The sequence below is a fragment of the Mastigoproctus giganteus genome, chromosome 1 (assembly GCF_048544385.1).
Source record: "Mastigoproctus giganteus isolate SK-2022 chromosome 1, ASM4854438v1, whole genome shotgun sequence".
NCBI lineage: Eukaryota > Metazoa > Arthropoda > Arachnida > Uropygi > Thelyphonidae > Mastigoproctus > Mastigoproctus giganteus.
In genome coordinates, this window is record NC_143575.1 from 257,193,914 (window position 1) to 257,217,243 (window position 23,330).

The window sequence follows — 23,330 nt, forward strand, 5'->3', positions numbered from 1 at the left end:
TGCAGTGCTAACTAAACATAACACTAATATGTTATTCAATGCACTTTGTAATCTGATAATTCTGTTAACTAACATTGGGTTCTAAAATCAAAAACAGTAAAAAAAATAAGCATCAACGAATAACAAAGAACACAGCATGCAGAAATTGCAACCAACATTATACCTGCAAGTGAGATACGAAGTAAAAAGATTCTGAACAGAGTTTTTACAGAATTTTATTTTATCATACTGTAGTTTTCTTCATCTTTCAAAAGGAAGCAGAAATTTTTTTGAATCTACAATTAACAATTGAATCAAAGATTGAGATTTTAAAAGGACTTTCAAAGGAAGAAAGTGGGTTTTTTTTTTTGCCAGCAAAATTTTACAAGGTTGGAACGTCAACTATAACAGACATTAAAAACAATAAGGAAAAAATTTTAAAGTTCACATCGAAACTTGATTCAGATGGTGCAAAAAAAAAAAAAAAAAAAAAAAAAAATATGAGAACAGCTAATGACCATCTCTAGGAGAACCCACATCTGGATCTTTGTTGTGTGAAAAGGTGCCAGATTTTAATAAAAATTAGGCTGTCCCTCAGATGTTATTGTTGTTATTTGGTTTTTTTTAGGAGCATTAGCAACTAAGGCCATATTGCTCCGGTGCGGTGGTCATTCCCTGACCTTTCCGCATGCTCCGTATTTGGTGGTGACGGGCTCGAACCCCGGTCTAATCAAGAAGCGTGTGCTCGCACTGCTGCTCCTTCCCGCCTGGCTACGGAGGCGCCCTCAGATGTTAAAGCTAGTGTTTTTATTTCTAAACTTTTTTTTTTTTGTTTAAGTCTCCAGAAAGGGCACAACAGTATTTTTGATAAGTTCAAAAATCCGAACTACCCCCTGTCCCAATTAGTTAGGATTATCAACGCTCAACTGTACTGAATTCATAATTTTTGATAAACATTTAGAATGGAAAAAAAAAAAAAAAAAAATCCAATATGAACATTGTTAATACAAGAAGTGATTCTGAATCAGAATCTGATAGTAGCTGTACTGGAACCATTTGGGGGGGGGGGGGGTGTTAATTGGAAGTAACAAGGAAAAGTTGTGATCAGGATGCTGTGAGAATGAAAGGAAATTTCAATGTTTTTTGATGATTTGATGGAGTTCGTATGTTTGCTGGAAGTATTGTGGATTGAAGAAGAGGGATGGAGACAATGAGAGATGCAAATGTTATTGAGTTTTGTCTGTCTTGGACCTGCCATGTGGCAAAGAACATATGATGATTTAAAACATAGGTCTTGATTCAATACCTATGTTTCAAGACCTACTTTATAATGATCAAATTAAATTAAATTTAAATTTTGTCAAACTTTATCAAATTAAATTTAAATTTTGTAATAAAATATTTCACGAATGTCAGTGTAATTATTCAGAATATACACACAATTTTAAATAGAACTACTAAAATACTATTGATATGACAGTAATTAATAAATGCATATCTTACTTAATCAGTTTTTCTATGATGTAGCAACAGTTGGAAACACAATAGGTAGGCTATTTGCCAGACTAGCAGAAATGGGTGTCTGTATGCATGCACCATTTACTTAGAGCTGTAAACCTGTTGTAGTGAGTTGGTATGTGATTATATACAGGGCAGTAATAAATGATAGTGTTAATTTAGATTAGTAGCTAAAATATTAATATTTAAGCTACTAATGGTAAATACAAAATTTGGTAAAACAAAGCATAAGATAATTTCTTATAATAGATCTTTAAAATTTCAGAGAATAGCTTTGTTACATTTAAATGTTAGGCTTCAAAACAAACTTTGAAATTTTAAAGAGGAAATATAATTTTTGTAACTGCTTGTTACAAAAATTGTATTTCCTATTTAAAATTTAAAAATAATATTTTAGTTTTGCAATACTTACTTATAAGAATATTTCTTTATTTAGAGAATATTTGCCAATGCTTACAATTTTGGGGATTCAAATAAGTCCCCCATATTAGCATTAGCAGAGGCATATGATGCAAGAAAGCAAGTATATATAGCATCAGCCAAAAGAAAAAAAAAAAAAACCCACCCTTCTCATTTCACACATCCATCCACTCCAAGTGCTTGTCTAGTTCTGCCTCGAACTTATTTCAGTTGTTGACCTCCACTATGACAGATGGAAGTGTGGTCCAACTATCAAATACCTGCTGGTTAAAGGCAAATTTCCACCCATCTATTCTATAATTGTGTTTCCCCAATTTGAATTTATGTCCCCTCAGGTGAGTAATCTGAGCAAGAGGAAGAATCCTATCAGCATTGAGCTTGCTCAAACCACTCAAGGCCTTAATATATCTTAATCAGATCACCTCATGCCTAAGTCTCCAGACGCTGCAATTTTCAGATCTTAAGCCTTTCTTGGTAACAGCAACACTTTGTTCCATTCACCAATCTTGTTGCCCTTCTCTGTACACATTCCAGCAGCTGTACATCCTTCCTAAAATGAGGCCTCCAGACCTGTATGCAGTACTCAAGGCATGGCCTGACCATTGCCTTATATAAGGGGACAATCATTTCCTTATCCTTGACAAGACCATGAGCTACTCTTGCAGCCTGTCTGCACTGCTCAAAAAACTTCATATCTGATTGCCCATTTACCCCAGGGTCTTTTTCATTCTCCACTACCCTGAGTGTAATACTGCACAATTGGTATGTTATTCTGGGGTTACTGCTACCCACGTGCAGTACTTTACATTTGTCAATGTTATACTTCGGTTGCCACCTCTCAGCCCACTGCTCAACTTTTCTAGATCCTGTTGCAGTAGTGTACTGTCATTAACAACCATGCCATTCTTCGTATCATCTGCAAACTTGGACATTAACCCTGATATACTTTAATAAATACTGAAAACAACAATGGGCTCAACACTGAACCCTAGGGGACTCAACTAATAACATTAGTCCACGAAGAACGGTGTCCACTGATTACCACTCGTCTTTTCCCACCCAACAATCCCTTTATCCATAGCATCAACTTGCCCTTAATGCCATACTGCTCCAATTTGTACAGTAGTCTTCCATGTGCAACAGTATCAAAAGCTTTCCTAAAATCCAAGTATATGATATCAAAACAATTTTTTTTCATCCTGTCCTTTGTGACCACATCATAGTATCCAATCAAATTTGTCAGACAAGATTTCCCCTTAACAAATCCATGCTGTCTGAATTATAACTGCAGTTTTGTATGGATTATCCTGCAGTGCTTCTTTAACCAGAGATCCATTATTTTCCCCATTAATCCATTATTTAATCCATTATTAATAATCCATTATTTTTCCCGAAACGTAAGTTAAACAGGTCTGTCTTTGAGTAAATCCACATCAGCACACTGTGATCACTGCCACCTAGTGGTTCCTTTATCTGTAGATTCTGAATGCATGAAGAATCACTGCCGATAATCAGATCAAGAATATTACTTCCTCTGGCTGTCTCTAGAACATGCTGCTGTAGAAAACAATCATCTGATAAATCTACAAAAGCCTTGCTAGTGTGCGAGTGACCAACCTACAAGTTCCAGTCAATATTTGGGAAGTTAAAATCCTCCGTTATAAGACAATCTGATTTACTGGCCCACTATCTCTTTGTGCAGTTTTTCTTTGTACTCTTCAGAGTCATTACGGCTATAACACACTCCTACTCTGTTTTGCTTTCCCAGTGCTTATGCCACACCAAAGTGACTCAACATTGCACTGTCCACTCAATTCAACTGGATGCACTTCCTTAGATTTTTTTTCTTAACTAAGCATAACCCCTACTCCCTTCCTATCCTTTCTATACACATTTTACTCCCCAAATTCCAATTCTGCATTCTTTATATCTGTGTGATGCCATATCTCTTATATCGAACAACATCTGCCTTTCATTGAAGATGCCTCTGGAGTAAGGAACTCTATAATTCATCTGTGATGCTACTAAAAAACACGGACTCAACTCTATAAAATGCCTTTATTATAATAATGTAAAAATAAAAATATAAAATAACGTAAAATTATCTGCGTATTGGTCGTATAAACTGTATATTAAAATTATAATAAAATAAAATGATGTATAACAAGAATAAAATGCAATAAAATATAAAGTTAAAAATGCTAAAAAAGATGTTTAAAATCAATAAGAACCACTAGAACAGGAGCTTTCAGCGGTGGCAGCAGTCGCCTTCATCAGCAATAATGGTTAAAGGCTATCTGACAATCTATATACAGTTGTGCCCACGGATACTGAATCCACTGATTCAGTTACCCACGGTTAACCATAGAAAAAAACTTAACACTTACTATTCGCATGTCCAATATGATGTTTCCCTTTTATTTTTTATGATGTTGATTTTAAATTGAATAGCTTCCCTTTATTTTTTACAATGTCGCATATGGTTTGGTCACCAACATTATAATGGTTCTTTAGAGATTTAATGGATGCATCGGTTTCAAACTTTTGAATAATTTCTCAAGTTTTTGTTTAATTTGAAAGCACAACCCTTGCGTTTGCCCATCATTTTCGTGGTTTCTAAACAACAAAAAAAATAAAAAATAGTTACTATAAAAAAAAAAAAAATTCCGACATCCCTGACGTAAATAATGAAACAAAATTTGTCCTTTTGCAGTGTGACGGAACGCAACAATCGACGCAACACACAAAATCAAACTAAACATTTGGTCTTTTTTTTATTTTGAGTGGTAGGTGTGAAGACAGCGGGATTGCAAGATAATAGGCACTAATCTCCCAATGACGACTTAATGCCGGTTCTTGTCGCTTATTTACGACTTGAAAAATATCTGTTTATACCTATTATTATTATTAGCCATATTGTGCAAGAAAGCCTCAAGCTTATGCTGCACCAGCCAAAAAAAAAATTTTTTTTAATTACCCCGAGAGAGAGAGAGAGAGAGAGAGAGAGAGAGAGAGAGAGAGAGAGAGAGAGAGAGAGAGAGAGAGAGAGAGAGAGAGAAAGGAATCACCAAGCAAAAGAAGAATGATGATATCCAGCTCAGGACCCTGGGTGTGCCAAGTTCATACTCACCAGATGTAAGCCCCTAATTATTACTTAAATTTTATGATTTCTGGGTTTTTCTTTGGTTTTTTTTTAATTTGGAGTCTTGAAGTGTCCCAGTTAATCCAATCCTGGTAAATCAAGTCTGCTGTACTTTATTATTACTGTATTTAATGTTGGTAATGTCTTACTGTGTGTTTAATTTAATTTAACAATTAAACTGTATTATGCATATGTATTTACAAGAAAATCACATTATATATGGGGTCAGCAGGTGTTCGCTTATATCTGCGGTAGGTCTTGGAACGTATCCCCCGTGGATACTGGGGTCTTACTGTATACATACATACGTCTCAGCAGGTCCGTGACACGAACTATGGCATCTGCGCACAGTTCACTTCTCATGCACTGGAATCAGAAATTGGACTGGCCACTCTAAGTCATTCATCTCTTCTCAGGATAAGGGCTTCAAAGAGTGGATGAATGTGACAGCCCTTATCCCTATTAGGACTGTAGCATTCGGACGAACATATCCTTAAACTCTCTAGCCATTTCCGGTTCCAAAAGCCATGTGCTCTATCCACAATCACGGCTTCTTTAGCTGTAAAGCCATGCCCAGTTTCCCAGGCATGTTTGGCTACGGCTGAACTTCTGTAATTGGCAGTATTGAGGGCTCTATCGTGTCCCCCCATGCGATCTCGCAGTCTGTATTTCATTTCCCCCACAATCAGGACACTCAGTTTCATATATGACCCCACTAGTGTCATTACCCGCAATAGGATCTTTGGTTGCAGGCACTACTGTGTGCAGTCTCTGTCCCGGCAGCTGCACACAGCGTATCTTACATGAACGTAAGATACGGGAAATGGGTTCCGAAATGTCCGGACTGTAGGGAATGTATGCAGTGGCAACAGGTGTAGAAGCATCCCTGAGGCTGTTACTCATACCTCTTAAACACCTCTCAATAATGCTTTGGGGGTAACCGCATGTTACTAGATCAGCCGTAACCCGTTTAATCTCTGCCTCTTTCTTCAGATGAGGAGCAGTGGGACCCCACCCTTTCCATTACGGCCTTAACTACATTATTTTTGTGGCAGCCAGCCTGAGCAGTTTTAAAGTGTGTGTATTGGCCACGACACATAGGTTTTCTGTAAACCTTAGTTTTCAAGTGTTGGCCTTCTCTGTAGACACATATCTAGGAATGGAAGGACCCCCCCCCCGCTCAACCTCAGAGGTAAATCAGATATAGGGCGAACCGTTATTTAACCAATTGAGTATTTCTGTTTCGTATCCTCTTCGTATTACCGTGAATGCGTCATCTACACCTCTTCCATGCCCATAATGGGGGATAACTAGAGTTCCCCAACATCCTGTCTTCGAACTCTTCCATGGCTAAGTTAGCTATAATTGCACTAATAGGTGAACCCATGGCCACTCCGCAGACCTGCTGGTACATAACCTTTTGAAATAACATGGTAATACTAGATAAACATAAGCTTACACCTTCACAAATATCCTCGCTACTTAGGGCTGTCCTATCTTTCAAAGTGCCATCCCTACTGAAAGCATTCCGTACACAATCCAAGCCATGTTCGACAGATATACATGTGAACAAAGAAACGACATCAAAAGATGCCATAATCTCACCCTCTTCTACCTCCTGAGTATGGATGAACTGCACAAATTTCCTGCTGTTTTCAATGGTATGATCCGAGTGTCCTAATATTGGGGATAGACAGATCATGCTAAAAGATCAGCAAGAACATAATGAGGTATTTTCCAAAGCCTGACGAGAGTTTCCGTCAGTATGGTAACATTATCTGTGTATGCAATTATTTTAGTAAACTCAAAATCTCTCGAAATCCAATCCAGCAGAACCATATTCCATATAAATGGGCCTAATATTGATCCCTGAGGACAACCTCTCGATATCTCCTGAGAAACCTGCATATCCTTGTTTTGACTACAACAAATCTTTCAGAGAAATAGCTCCTAAAAAGGTAGTATATTTGTTGTGGGCAATGAGCTGCTCGAAGACGTTCCAGGGCACTTTCCCACCATAGGGAGTCGAAAGCACCCTCGAAGTCAACAAAAAAATCCAACATATACTTAAACGATGAATTTTTAATATGAGAAACTAGATCCACCAAAGTGTCCTCACATGACTTGCCAACACGAAATCCAAATTGGTTAGAAGCTATTAGTTTCTGAGACTGTAATAGTTCTAAAAGTCGAAGAGCCATTAGTCTTTCTAATAGTTTCCAGAGATTTGCCAATAAGACAATCGGATGGTACGATCTAGGTTCTGTTAATGATTTGTTAGGTTTATGAATCAATTTCAACAAGGCTGTCTTCCAAACAACTGGGAAAATATCCTCCAATAAATCTTTATTGTATAATAACATAAGAACATGCATTCGTAATTTAATAAACTTCAATATAAAAATGTTCTCCACCACGTCCAAGCCCGAATATTTCATAACATTAAGTTTCCTAGCAACATTACCAAATTCATCAGGAAGGAATGGTCTCTCCGGAAAATCAGAAATGTAATGCAAATTGTTGTTCCGGATTCTAAAATGTTTCTCAGAATCAGCAACAGGATCATCTATGGGAAATAATCTGTCCAAAATGTAGTTCACTGTATCGTTCCAATCGATTGTCTCCTCTGTATTACAAATAACTGTTCCAAAAACATTAGTATTAAAAGTTTTATTTCTAGTCATTTTGTATAGAAGTCCCCATGGATTCTTATTCCCAGAGGTTTGAATAAAATTAGCCCAAGTTGAACGTTCCCGAGATGCAATAGTTTTAACATAATTGTTTTTTAACTTAATATAATGCCGGTATAAAGGCTCAACCTCATAAGATGGCAAATGGCGGTGACGTTGATATTTCCACCTTGCCTGGTGTACCTTTTTATGCAAGAAAGACAATTCATTTGAGCACCAGGGACATGTACGCTTGGTTATAATCTTCTTAAGAGAGGACTTATATGGCAGCTTTTGTCAAAGATTTTTGAACCATCTCAGCAATTTTGAAGAGCAGAGAAATCATTAAGATCTTGCAAAGAATCTTCAGGATAATCCAGAACTATAGAAGTATCAAAGGCCACCCAATCTATATTTTTAATAGAAAATCTTATCAATTGTGGAGTAATTAAAGTTCTAGAATCAGTAGACAATACTTGTACTATATTAAAAAGCAAAACCCGGTGATCACTGACTGTCCAATGAGAAACAACGTCCCAATTTTTAATATTAGCACCAAATGTCTAATTAACAATAGCAACGTCAATGTTAGTTTCCCCTGTATAACTAGAATATGTAGTGAGCAAATGAGGTTTGTTACTTACTAACAAATTTTTACTAATAATGAAATCTTCCAATAATTGACCACGTGTATCAGGCCCATCACTAAACCATAAATTAGACTTAGCATTTAAATTGGATGTTATTACAATATTCCTTGAATCAATCATAGTAAGAGCAAAGTCTAAAAAGTTCAAGTATCATTAATATCTTCAGAAGGAGGGCAGTATATGGACAAAAGGAAAAATGATAAAGAAAAGTAAGTAATAAACACACATGTAACACAGCTGTTACAAAGGCCATTAATAACTGTTACATCCAAATTATCATTCATAATAACTATACAAGCTTTTGGATTTAAAGATTCAGGTTGTATTACTCTTGAGGTAATAGGAAAACGTACAATTTTAGATAACTGATTTGAAGGCAATTTTACAAAATATGGCTCCTGTATTGAAATAATATCAACTGAGTTTAAGTCTGCTGAGATTCTAATCTGGCCACAGGTTTAGATTTATGCCTATTTATCTGCATAATTTTTAACTGTTTGCACATAACACCATTTCCATTGTGATCTTTACTGCTCAAATTAAAAGAACTAGTCATAATTTACCCTCAGACGTGCCTGTTCAAGTGCTCTAATATACTCAGACAAAAGATATCTCTCACTGAATGTTGGTATTGCCTTTTACAGCACTTACAGTTGACACAAAAAGCTAGTTCCTGACATTCTGAAAAAACATGACAACTCCTAGAACAATAACCACAAGATGGGGAATCATGAGTGCAGTGTTGGGTCATGTAGCCAAAGCCCAAACACAAGCAGCACTCTGTAAGTGTTGTAAAATATCTAAATTTATGTGATCCAAAAGCAAAGATAAATTCTGCTCGTAGATGAAATACATTTGAAAATTTTTGGAGGAAAACTAATGATCCAGTGGACAGTTCATAGAGATCTAGATCCAGGTAGCTGGTTGGTGGAACAGACTTCCATCCCTTGTTGTGGAAGTTGATAGCCTAAATAAATTTAAGGCTCAGCTGGACAGGTATTTCGAACGAACGGAGGAGCGAAATGGGAGTTTTTTTTTTTTTTTTTTTGGCTGATGCTGCATAAGCTTGCTTTCTTGCATCATATGCCTCTACTAATGCTAATGCTAGATTTAGTAGTAAAACAACATTGTACGTCATGCTTAACTTCTTCTTCCATAAAACCAGAACCCTTTTAATTTAAATTCTTGCAATATACAGCTCCAGAAATAACACCAACAGAAATGAGAGCTAGAAGAAGAAATATGCTCCATATCAGTTTTGCAAGCAGTCTCAAGAACAATACAACGAGTCCTAGCTAATCTTAAAGATTTCACCTTCACATTTTTAAATTCAGATTTCAAAGTCCTGATTACTAGGTTCTTAACATCCACACTTGTCTTCAAATCACTGTTATCATTAGCTCGAAAAATAAGAACATTGTCATTTATGTCTGCCGACTTATCCCTAGTTTGTGCCCCATCTCGAGCAACCTCAGCAAAAGTACATGCAGAAGCAATTTATAACTCAGAGTCAACTTTATCCAGCATATTTTTATCATTCAAATTAGGAACCGGAGACTTCTGATCCTTAAGAGGAAATCAAGCCAAAAAAGACTTCCCAACACTATCCAATAAATTAGCTCTATTGCTAGCCTTCTTGTTTATAGCCTTCAACTTCCCGTTTTCAATTAATAACAATGTAGCAACACTCTCAAGGTTTGACCACTTTTCCATTATTAAATCACCAGTAACTTTAGTCACTTTATTGCTTTCACTGGATAAAGAACTCCTAATGTCCTGTCTCATATAAGAAACACTCCCATAAACTAAGGATACATCCTGTACATTATCAATCAGCAAAGTTTGCAATCCTATATCAATACCTGCTTTAGGATTAGTGTCACTACCTGGTTTAAGGTTAATATCTGATTTAGAATTAACTTCAAAAGAATCCAAGGGAAGCTCTCTATCAGACTGAAATTGTGACTGTGTGTTTACACCGGAAACAATCCTTGACATATCTCTTGTAAACAGGTCCTCGAGCATACCTAAACTCTCTCAGTTTTCTTAATTCATATTGAGATGAAGGCACTTTAGGAGGTAATAAAGGAGAGTACCCTCTCCCTCCCTTCCCTCCAAATCTGTGGAGGGTTTACTTATTGTACTAGGTTTTGGATCCATATTAAATGAACTCCAACAAAAACTCTATAACATTAAGCAAAATTAAATTAAAATCGACTAATGTAAGTAAAGAACAAATCAAAATCTATTACATGACAAGAGCAATCAATTAATTCAAACACATTGAGTAAAAGCAAAACCAAAATATGCCACAGAGAGGCTTCCCCCACCCCTTAAATACCATTGACAAAGTGATCAAGCAAATTTAAATTCTTAAACCTAAGCAAAGTTATTAATTGCCCAAGTTTAATCAATCTATAATGTGTTTTGCATTATAAATTGCAAAATAGGATTCTTAAACCTAAATAATGCTACAAATTGACACGCGATGGCTGTCAGCATTGAATCACCTCAAACTAGTACAAGTTAGTACAGGAATAAGAACGCAATTAAATACAAAATGTTAATGTTAAACAAACTATACTTAAAATTAACTTTGGTTTCAAGAGTTTATGACACAGCTTAGATCCCAATATTAGAAGTAACAACAGTTAGAAATGCAAATAAATCTAATTAACAATAATCAGTAATACTAACACATTGGTGGCCATGTTGATGCCACCATTACTAGCCATCAAGAGAAATAAATTAAATGATTATTCCTCAAAAAAACAAATACAAAAACACAGAATGTACAGCAAATGTCAAAAGAGGTTCAGAAATAACTCCAAAATGAAATAACACTAAGCAATTCAAATATTCATCATTAATCACAAAAAAAAAAAAAAAAAAAAGTGCAAACACAACAGTTTCCGCCACAACTTTCCTCCACATCAAGTCGAGAACGGGTGCACAACAATGAATGAATAATCATTCGCATTAACCATGTATCACAAGACCTGAATCATGTGACTACACGCAACAACTAGTGCGATAGTATAACTTGCTAAGTTGGTAGGAGGGGAAGGTTTTGATGATATGACTACTGAAGGTCTTGTGGGTAGCACAGTTGGTAGAATCACCATCATCCTCATACTGGGTGGAAAAGACCCAAGTTCAAATCCCGTCGATGACAGGAGCAATTTTTATGGGTCTTTTTCACAACATGGCAGAGTTATTCATCTCAGGCGAGGGCAGCATGGTTTTTTCTCATGGAAACTTGGGTTTTTCATCCAGAAAAATAGAAAATTGACCTCAGAACACACAGAGAAACATAGCCTTAGTCGCCGATACAAAAAAAAAAAAAAAAAAAGATGTGATTACTGAAGACATTCAAGAATTACTGGTAGAAAAAGAGGCTGGTGAAGTTGATTTGGTGGAAATGGCATGGAGGCAAATCAAATCAATTCAGAGGATGATAGCGCAGATGCAAATTCTGAACTTCCAAATTTTACACTAAAAAGTATATGGAAAGGCATAAAGTTAGCAGAGCAATTAGAATCTTATTTTTTGAATTCAGATTCTTCGACTGAAAGGAGCCCAAAGTTCAAAAGGGAGCCTCAAAAATGCTTATTTCCATATGATGAAATTACAAAGATCTATCAAGCAAAAGCAAACAAATCCAGATTAATGATTTTTAAAGAGAGCAGAAGATACATGAAATCTGGAATGGTATATTTTTGTCAGTGTTGTTACTGAAATGGTGTATTTTTGTTAACTCTTGGAATGTAACCCCCCCTTTTTGTACTGGTTCTTAGTCCTATATAACACTGTTTCGCACTACACAAGATTTTACAGGAACCTAACTGCAGTGTTATACGAGGGTTACCTGAAGTGTAAACAGAAATGGCAGCATACAATAGTGAAGAAAGAGTGAAATTCATTTGTTGGATGGAAGAAACAAAGTCAAAGAAATAAGCAGAAATTCTGTGCAAGGTTCCACAAAACCTCACTGATCAGACATTCTATCTATGGTTGGCACATGACTTTTGTAATTATTAGATGTTCTGTGTACAACAATTAAGAACCCAACAGGCCTACTGTAAGTTAGGAACCACTGAAATGAAGGGTTTCATCCACAGTCCACAAATCAATGTATTGGACCATGATAGAACTTTAATGTAATGCAAAAAGTTTGGAGAGTGTTGCATGAGCAGTTGCATTTAAAACCATACAATTTGCAGGCAGTATAAACCATTATGGATGATAACAAGGTCAGACATTCTGTACAGACACTTTACAAAGACTGCAGAAGCCGAAGAGCTGCTTGAGTTTTGTGGTAAGTTCATATTCCATGTAGAGGCAAGGGGAAACATACAATGTAAGAACGTGGAGAAGTAAAAACCCAAATCACTAAAATCCTACTGGAACACATCCTTGACAGTCCCAAAGTTGACGTTTTGTCTAGCAAGTTGGAGAAAGGTGTATGGTCTGTTCTTTATAGAAACAACAACTGCCAGTCCCATGTATCAAGATATACTAGAGAATTATCTGATGCTGCAAATTCCTTGGGACGATCCCGGCTCCATCACGCTCTTCCAGCAAAACAGTGCACCCATTCACTTCGTATGAGGATGCTCAAGGCTCTTTAGATCTCTATTTTTCAGGTCACTGGATAAGAACATACAGGTCCAATCCAATTCTGTGGCTAGCTTGTTCAACATACCTGTTGGATTTCTTCCTTTTGTGGGATTACATTAAGGACCAGAGGTACAAACCCTCCTGGGCAATTGATGTGAGATCACTTGATGTATCACTGCAGTGATAGATATAGTTACATCAGCCTCATGCCAGTATGTCTGGCAAGAGGTTGATTACTGTTGGAATGTGTCGCATTACTACTAAAAGTCATACGGAAATGCTGTAACTGTTTTTTCCACCGGAACTTTGGGTTTGTACTAGTTTTATCCCAGTACAAGTTTCTTCTGTATAAATATAATGAAAAGTAATAAACCACCAAATGTTATGAAACTAATTTTGACATACCTTGTATACCTGACATAATGAATGCAAAATTGAAAGAGAATTACTTTGGAGGAGGGTAAATGTATGGAAATTTGCCTTTGGCCAAAGAGTAATTGATTGTTGGAATAAATTTCCATTTAATGTTGAAGAGAAATAAATTATTAGAAGGGAAGGATGAGGCAAATCAAGTGAGTGAAATTTTATTTTTCTTTTGGTTATGCTGAATGTTTCATTGCATCATTTTGCTAATATTAACACTTGGCCCTTGCTGCACCTGCCAGTGAATCACAAGATGTGTGTGTGTGTGTGTGTGTGTGTGTGTGTGTGTGTGTGAGAGAGAGAGAGAGAGAGAGAGAGAGAGAGAGAGAGAGGGGGGGGGGGATTGTTGGAAATAAATTGATTTTTTTCCTACATTTACTGAGTATATGAATAATCAACCTCAAGCCCCCACACACACACTTTGATATCTTATATATTTATATAAGATGCTAAAGAAACGTCTTTGATATCTGAATAATTTTTCAATAGATTTTGCCCTAATAATTTAATTTTATGCAGAATTAGCATGGCCACAGGAACCTCATGTTGAGAACTGTTTCCTAATTGGGTGTATGCCAACTGATATTCAGAATTACCTAATGCTATATTTTTTAATTTAATTTTTTTTTAATATTTACTTTAATTTTTATTAAAGAAAATATTTATTATAATGTAATTTCCATTTCAATGGTTTTTAAATATTTGCATTACCATTTTAAAAAAAAATGTGTTTAATTCCTAGGCGTGGCCCATAATGCCTTTGAAAATGATGTTGATTGTCTTCTTAACCTTCGGAAATTTTATAATTTTCTGCCTCTTAACAATAAAGACCCTGCACCAATACGACATTGTGACGATCCGTGGTAAGTTACTTTACATGCTTTTAACCTGTAAATAATTTAAATAATAAGAAAAATTTACTTTTTTTTTTCCCTGTGTTTAATCTATTATTTTAATTTCTCATAAAATGAAAATAATTTGTCTTTATAGTTGATAAACAGTTTTTTTGTGTTGTGTACATTGCATTTTTTGATATACAGGGTTTATTAAAAAAATTTGGTTTATGGGTCTTATAATTCTTGCACACATAGAAGTATCTAAAGGATTGTGAGCATGGTTGTGTAATAACAAATTAAAATTTGTTATTGCTTGTGTAATAAAAAATTGTGCATGCACACACCAAGTTTTAATTTGTTATTAGTCTAGCAGAAAGTTGAGTGAACACTTGTTTTTCTCATTTGTCATGTGTACTGAAAATGACAAAACTTGATACTGTACAATGTATGAACATTAAATTTTCTAGTAAACTTGGAAAGTCAGTACAGAAATGCACAAAATGCTTGTTACAGTTTATGGAGTTGATACTATAATGAAAAGAAAGTTTTCAAGTGGTCTCAAATACTGAAAAAGGTGCTGTTTCATGTTAGCTGAAATTTTTAACCAAGGGATGGTGTTATGAGGATTTGTTTCTGCAAGGTATCGCTGTTATCACAACAAAAGCATTCCTGTTGTGCTGTATCTACTTATTTGCCTGATTTGACCATGCAAGTTTTGGCCAGTCCCAAACTTAAAACAGGAAACAAAAGGAAAACAATTTCAAGGAATCTATTCAAAAAAATAGATTGCCTAAAAGCATTCACAAAAGAAGACTTCCAAAAATGTTTTGATCAGTTTTGAGACAGGCATGATGGAACATTTAGCATTGAATAAAATTAATTTTTTACAACATTCACAAAACCTTTTAATCAGACTTTGTAGGTGTTGCTAGTTGATGTATTAGTGTGAATGCAACTAGAGTTTAATGCATATTTTATTATATTTACAAATTGTTCATGTTTTAAAGAATGGAGCTCTTTTGTAGGGCAGAAATTTTGATTTTTCTAATGAAAACTCAATGGCACTCACAAATTGAATTGATATAGGATGATAAACCTTAGAAACTGTTCCTTTAATCATTGACAGGATTTCAATCTCAGACCTTTCCCACTAGGCAGGGCACAAGTCATTAGCGACTAAGAGTCATAGAGAAACCCATCTTGGATATTTGGGGGGCATACTTTAAGAATTTAAAAAGCCCATACTTTTTTATATATGAAAAATAATAATTTAGCTGTAGGTTGATTTTAGCCAAAACAAAAACAAAAAAAAAAAAACATTTAAAAAATACATAGAAATATATTTTTAAGCCATATAAATTTATGTGCTACCTCAGCCCAATGTGTATATTGTTACTGTTATTTGGTTTTTAGGAGCATTAGCAATTAAGACCATATTGCTCTGGGATATGCGGTGGTCATTCCCTGACCTTTCCGCATCCTCCTTATTTGGTGGTGACGGGCTCGAATCCCGGTCTAATCAAGAAGCGTGTGCTATGCACTGCTGCTCCTTCCCAACTGGCTACGGAGGTGCCCCAATGTGTATATGAGGACTGCTCTCAACTCCCCAGTTTTATAATGTATTTATATATTACTATTTTTCATAATTTTTTCATTTCATAACTGCGATGAGCTTAACTGATTTCATTTAATTTTTTGCTTGATCATAAGGTTGATTCTGTACATAAATTTTCATTTATACTCAGTACAGTCAGAGGAGTTTACACCTTTACTGTTACCATTTTATTATAGTAGATATATCATCACAACAGTTAAGGGCCTTTTTTTTTTTTTTTTTTGTAGAAATATGCAAGCCCAGTCTTCACAGCATGCATACTCATGCCCCTGTACGTCTCCCCAGGACTCCAACCAGCCCTGATGCTGTGGTTTAAAAAAAAAAAAAAAATCCTTGAATTTACGAGATTTCGAAGGAAACAATTTTCTATTCTGTAAAACTGTAATAAAATTATTATTATGTTTTTTTTTTTTTTTTTATGTAAACCCCAAACACGAGAGGTATTAGAACCTATAGTACTTAGTACCGTGCTTGGGTTGGAGGTTGAGAAGACGAAAGAAGATTATTTCGTCTTCCCAATAAAGAAGAATATTTGTTGACATTGGACTTGAACTTCTGTAGATTGTAATTTTCAGAAAATACGTATGAAGGAAGGTTGTTCCAGAAAACGGCAGTTGAATGAATAAACGAGGAAGATGAAAAGTTGGTTCTGTGAGTTTGAAGTTGGACAATAAATGGATGTTGGCTGGTTGCAGCATGTGTTCGGACTATTTTGAAAGAGAGAGCGGGAATTATAGAAGCCAATTCAGAAGAACAGTGCCCATGGAAGTATCTGTAGAAGAGGCATGAAGCAGAAACAGTACGTCTATTTGACAGCGAGTAGAGAGACACTGTTAGAGATGAATCATTAATTAACCTAACTGCCCTCTTCTGAATGGAATCCAGAAGCCTGAGAGAGGTTTTGGGGATACCACACCAGATGAGGAAACAATATTCCATGCCAGGGTGGATTTGCGATTTATACAGAGTGAGCAGCTGTTTGGAAGAAAAGTAACGCCGAGAGCGAAAGAGAAAACCAAGTTTTGTAGATGCAGAGGAAGCAATATTTGTAATGTGCTTGTGCCAAGAGAGATTAGAAGTCAGGGTAATCCCCAAAAGAGATATATCATTTTTCCTATAAATCGGGGTGTCACTAAAGATAAGCATAAGAGCAGAAGGATCCTTTTTGCGAGATTATAAGACAAGACTGAGTTTTAGAAGGATTGAAATCAACTAAGTTGTCTTTGCCCCTTTGGAGAATTACCTGAAGATCGACATTTAAGGAATTTGTAGCAGATTTTCAAAAAGTTGAAGCTGATTGAGCGGGGCAAGGTTTCTCAAAATGGAAAGTAGAATGCAATGTGCTATCATCGGCAAAACTATGGATAAGGTTTCCAGTCAATGGAAGGTCATTAATATACAAGAGGAAAAGAGTGGGGGAAAGAACTGAACCGTGGGGGACACCGGCATTAGTGGAGAAGTTAGAAGACAGAGAGCCATCTACCATCACCCTCAGTGAGCAATCAGAGGGAAAACTGGATAGCCATTTACTAAAAACAGTTGGCAAACCATAAGATGGAAGCTTGTTTAGAAGACCTTTATGCCAAACACGATCGAAAGCCTTTGAGATGTCAAGAGCAACTACTTGTGTTTCACCAAACCTTTCCATTGAATTAGTCCATAAATGGGCAACATAAGCCAGAATATCACCAGTGGATTGACACTGACGGAATCCATAAAACTATGGATTCCGTCAATGGAAGAAGGTCATTGATATACAAGAGGAAAAGAGTGAGGGAAAGAACTGAATCTTGGGGAACACCAGCATTAGTGGAGAAGTTAGAAGACAGCCGTCTACCATTAACCAGTGAGCGATCAGAGATAAAACTGGATACTCATTTACAAAAAATGGCGGGTAAATCATAGGATGGTTGTTGTTATATTGTTATTTTGGTTTTTAGGAGCATTAGCAACTAAGGCCATATTGCTCCGAGGATATGCGGTGCTCATTCCCTGACCTTTCCGCATCCTCCGTATTTGGTGGTCACGGGCTCAAACCCCAGTCTACTCAAGAAGCGTGTGCTACGCACTGCTGCTCCTGCCCACCTGGCTACGGTGGCACCCTCATAGGATGGAAGCTTATTTAAAAGACCTTTATGCCAAACACAAACGAAAGCCTTGGAGATGTCAAGAGCAACTGCTTGCATTTCACCCAACTTTTCCATTGAATTTGTCCATAAATGGGTAACATAAGCCAGAATATCACCAGTGGATTGACACTGACGGAATCCATACTGGCGATCGTTGATCAGATGGAATGTTTCTAGATAGTTTAAGAGTTGGCGGTTAATTGATTTCTCCATTACTTTAGAAAAAGAAGTAATTGCAATGGGACGATAATTAGATGGGAGGGAACCTCCCTGTTTAGGAACTGGCTGGATATGAGCAAATTTCCAAGCAGAAGGAAAAACACCTTTGGAATAAGGAAGTTAAAAAAGTGGCAAGAACAGGAGTAAGTTTAGGAGCTCAGGTTTTGAGAACAAGTGGAGAAATACCATCAGGACCTGGAGCTTTCTTAGCATCAGAGTCATCAAAATCCTTCTGACATCCTTTTGATGGAAGACCACAGCAGGCATTGAATGGAGCGTGTTGGGAATGGTGGGAGGTGTTTTACCAAGATCATTAATGCATGAGCTCGAAGAAAAATGGGATGCTAGCAGGTCAGCTTTATCCTTGGCTGAAGTGACAACAGAACCATCTGGTTTGGACAGAGGTGGGAGCAGAGATGGGCAAAAGTTGCGGCCAATAGCTTTGGCAAGAGACCAGAATGCTCGGCTACCATTAGGGCAAGAAGCAAGTTTTCTACTCTTAGCCTGTTCAACCTCTAGTTTGGACTGATTAATAACTGCTTTACAATTGTTGTGAGCTTTGGTGTAGGCAGAAAATGAAACTGGAGAATTAGAAACAAGCCAATTACGATATGCAACATTCTTCTCTTGAACAGCCTTAGCACATTTATTGGAAAACCAAGGTAAATAAAGGACGAGATTTTAAAGTGGAGTGTGGGATAAAGGATTCCATTCCTGCAAGAATAATTTCACTGATATGATCTGAGCAAACGTTGACATCAGAAGTTTTGAAACAGTAATCCGACCAAGGAAAAGAAGAAAAGAAATCTCACAGGTCATCCCATTTTGCATTCTTGTAATACCAAACAACACAAGGTTGGGAATAGCCATGAGGTAAAGGCTCCATTGGAGAAGAGACAATCACCAAGTTGTGATCTGAAGTGCCTAAAGGACCTCTCACTTCGACCGTGTACTTAGAAAGGTTGTTTGTGAGAAAAAGACCAAGCGTGTTGGCTGTATGATTAGGATTGTCCGGTATTCTTGTAGGTAAATGAACAATCTGTGCAAGGTCATTAGTAATTGCAAAAGCCTCAGCATCTCGACCTGCTGGGTCGGTGTGACTAGAAAACGGAAGCCAGCTGGAGTTGTGAACATTAAAATCACCAAGGAAAATTGGACTGGAGAAAGTCAAGTTGCAAAGAGAGGAAGTCAAAGAGCTCCAAGTGATTAATGGAGTTCAGAGAACGGCAGAGACAACAGATGAATTTGACACCACAATGTAGAGAGATTTTAAGCCAGAGAAGATCAAACAGAGGAGATTCCAAATTGCCAAGTCTCTGACAGGGAATATCAGAACAGACATATGTACAAGTACCACCTTTGAGGAGAAAGGAATCATACAGCGAATAATTTGGGCATCTGAGATGAGCAGTAGTTGAATCAACCGATAACTGAGATTCTTTCAGAAAAAGTACATGGGGTTTGGAAGACTGCAAGTGGAAATGGACATTAAAACCACCAATATCTTGTTAAGAAAACAAAATAAATTTGAAAAGAACAAGAAATACTTTTTTCAGGTTGTAAATCAACTGAACAGCAAAACACAATCTAAAAAAGTTTTATTCTCAGTTGCAGAGTTCAGCAAGTTCCTCAAATTCTTGAATATTATTACCAGTAGGCAGAATTTTACAGTAGGTAACCAATCATCACACTTTTGTAATTGTTTTTAGTATTAATATTTAGCATTAGTAATGGCCACATGGTACAAGGAAGCCTAAGGCTGCACCAGCCAAAAAAAAAATAAATAAATAAATAAAAATAAAAGAAACAAAAAAAAAAAAAAAGTGAAATAATAACAAATAAAATAAAATAAATAGATATAGACAACCTATGCATTTATTTCCTCCAACAATTGTCCATCTGACCTATGAATTTCCCCAAACTGTCAGCCTCTATCACCTATGTCGGTAACTTATTCCAATAATTTATAATTCACTAGCTAAAATAAAAAACTCCCTGCAATCCAGCCTAAACATCTTCTCCCATAACCTTGAACTTATAGCCCTTAGTTCTAGAATCATTTATAACTTTGAAAATGTCATCTTCGTTCATTTTACTTTGCCTCTCAGAGCATTAAACACCTCAATCAAGTTTCCTCTAAGGTGCCCAGTTTCCAAGCTGTACAGTCCACATTCTAAGTCTTTCCTCATATGGATGCCTTTTACCGATCTCACCAGGCGAGTTACCCGTCTCTGGATCCTTTCAAGAAGCTTGATATCTTTTTTTAGATGCAGTCTCCATACTTGAACACAGTATTCCAAGAGTGGTCTAACAATAGACTTATATAATGGGATTATAATATCCTTATATACTCCCAAGTCCCTTTTCCACCACTAACTTTAGTTCAATTCCACCAAGTGTATGTTATTTTGGGGTTACGATTCCCCAGGTGTACGACTTTGCACGTTGCTGGATTAAAGCAAAGCTGCCACTTTTCTGACCATCCCTGAAGTCTATCTAGGTCACTCTGAAGAAGCTCTGCTTGGCAGTGATCATTAACTGCTCTACCAATCTTAACATCATCTGCAAATTTAGACATTATGCCCTCTATCCCTTCATCGATGTCATTTGAGAAAATCAAAAACAGCGGTCCCAATACTGATCCCTGGGAACCCCACTTCATATGTTAATTCAATCTGAGGAATAACTATTTATCACAACCCTCTGCCTCCTGCACTGAAGCCATCCTGCTATCCATCTAAGGATTTTCCCTGTGATTCCAACCTGTTCCAGCTTATAAAGTGACCGCTCATGTGGGACTAAGTCAAATGCTTTGCTGAAATCTAAATAAACGTGTTGAAATTATTCCCTAAATCCAGCTCGTGAGTTCTGTCAAAAAAGCTAACCAGATTTGTTAAATATGAATGATTTTCCCTTTACAAAACAATGCTGCGTATCCTTCAGAATTCCATTTTAATCTAAATGATCCTGAATTCCACCCTTGATCATTGTCCCTATGATTTTCCCTACTACTAAAGTTAGACTGACTGGTTGGGAATTTCCCACTACACTCTTAGAACTGCCCTTATGTATTGGAGATACATTGGTATTTTTCCAATCCAACACACGTAATCTCTCCTGAGTCCAGTGATGCTCTCATAATTAGTCTCAATGGTTCAAAGCACTCACTTGCCACCTCCCTTAAAATTATAGGGTAGCAATTTTGATTGGTTACCTTTGAAGGGGTCCTTGCTTGGAAAAGCTTGAGTTCAAATTAGAACTCAAATTCTATTGGAGATTAAAAAGCTCTTGAATTAAAAGCCACAGTTAGCCAATTTCAGGTGGAGGGAGTTGCATTTCTCTGAATTATTCTGGATTTTTATGGGCCTATGATATATATACTTGTGCACTGTAACTAAAGTAGTTGATATGCCAGAGAAGCCACCTTCAGGGGAGGCAGCATTACAGCTGGGTTGTAAATTTTGTTGGAATGCATTTCTTTCCTATTGTTGAATAGCCAACCAATTTGAGGTATGCTTTTCTTTAAAATTGGTCAGATTCTTTCATCTGCAGTTGTAATCAGGGGATTTGCTGTACTCATATCTAGGTAAGGGACCCAAATTTCATATACCAACCTGTACAATCTCTACTCAATTTTAGCTCAAAGCAGTGCTTGCATAGCAGGGAATTATCATATTACTTGCATTCTGTTCTGCTTGAAACGTCTAGGCTTATATCCAGCAACTAATGTAATGAACTTACTAAAGTGTATTGAAATGGAGGTATAAAGTTTCCTTTATGTTTATTACTATTTTTGTTTCTGTGTTTTGTCATTCAAAAAGCTGACTTTAGAATATGTGAAGTTTATAGGCAAAGATCAGCCTGCTGTTACAGGCTGTTCTTCATTGCCTAACTAAATCTAACTATTGTTAGATTTGGTACACCAATTCTTGAAAAGGCTTTGGTGTGCCAATACTCTTCCAATGCCATATAATGTGATGTGCCCTGGCACTAAACCATATGTTCCAGCCTAACTGAAACCAATATTGCAGTACAAAACCAAATTTATGTTCACAATTATCATATTGGAGCTCTAGAAGCCAGTCTTTATATTGCAGTTTATTATAGTGTAAACACCTATATTCAATTCATAAAATGATCACAGTTATTGATTTTAAATTAAAATGATTTTAGTAGATTGATGTAACGCATAAAAAATTTGATTTACTATTTTTATAAATAATAAAGTCATAGTTGGAAGATTAATCAACTGTGATTTTAGTCAAACAGATTTGCAATAAGAATGTTTTATGTAATATACAGAAATTTAAAAAAAATCTCTAGAAGTATTAACCTTATCCTAAAGATAGCACTAGTCATATATCAATAGTTATATCTTTTATTCTGTTTATTTATAGACTAAAATTGCTTTTCAGGGACAGAATGGTTGATAGTCTGGATACTGTGATACCACTGGAAAGTACTGCTGCATATAATATGTTAGATGTTATTCTGGATGTAAGTGCTTTTTCTAGAAATAATCTATCTATCTTAATTTCCTTAATTGTAGACATATTTCATGCTTAGTTAACTAGGTACATTTCCAGTAGTTGACACTGTTCATAATCCAGATTCCAAGGTAACAGCTGTAATGATACTTTAAATGATATTTAATAATTAAATTTTTTCTTGCAGTAATCAGAGAAAGTCATAACATCATAACAGAGCCCTTCCTAAGGAATAACAGACAAACTCTTTTTTGCAGTTTTATTTTTTGGCAACTCTAAAATGAAAAGTTATGGAACCTACAGTAGCATTCTAGTACCATATGGATTAAAAGTTGAGAAAGCAGAAGATGCTAGCCAATGTCAGACTTGTTCTACAGATTTTAATTTTCAGGAAATTCATAAAAAAAAAGTATTTTTTTCTAAAGCAGTAGAAAGGAAAAATAAAGAAGAAAAATTTGTTTAATGAGTTTGATGCTGAACTCTGAATGTTATAGAGATTAGTTGATTCATGTGTTTGGAAGAAAACTGGTAGTATTAGCTGCTAATTTGAAAAAATAATACTAATGGAAATAACTAGAAAAGGCATGCAATAGAAACTAAACATTTGTATCATAGGGAGTGGT

General features: G+C 36.1%; 1 protein-coding gene across 1 annotated transcript in view; it reads left to right on the forward strand.

Annotated features, from left to right (window-relative positions):
- The window catches only part of LOC150091808 (propionyl-CoA carboxylase beta chain, mitochondrial-like), a 99,285-nt gene that overhangs the window by 56,604 nt on the left and 19,351 nt on the right, over positions 1–23,330 (forward strand). The window contains exons 10-11 of the mRNA XM_090369818.1: positions 14,164–14,284; positions 22,636–22,717. Coding sequence (XP_090225944.1) covers positions 14,164–14,284; positions 22,636–22,717 — 203 coding nt within the window. The remainder of the gene's footprint in view (positions 1–14,163; positions 14,285–22,635; positions 22,718–23,330) is intronic.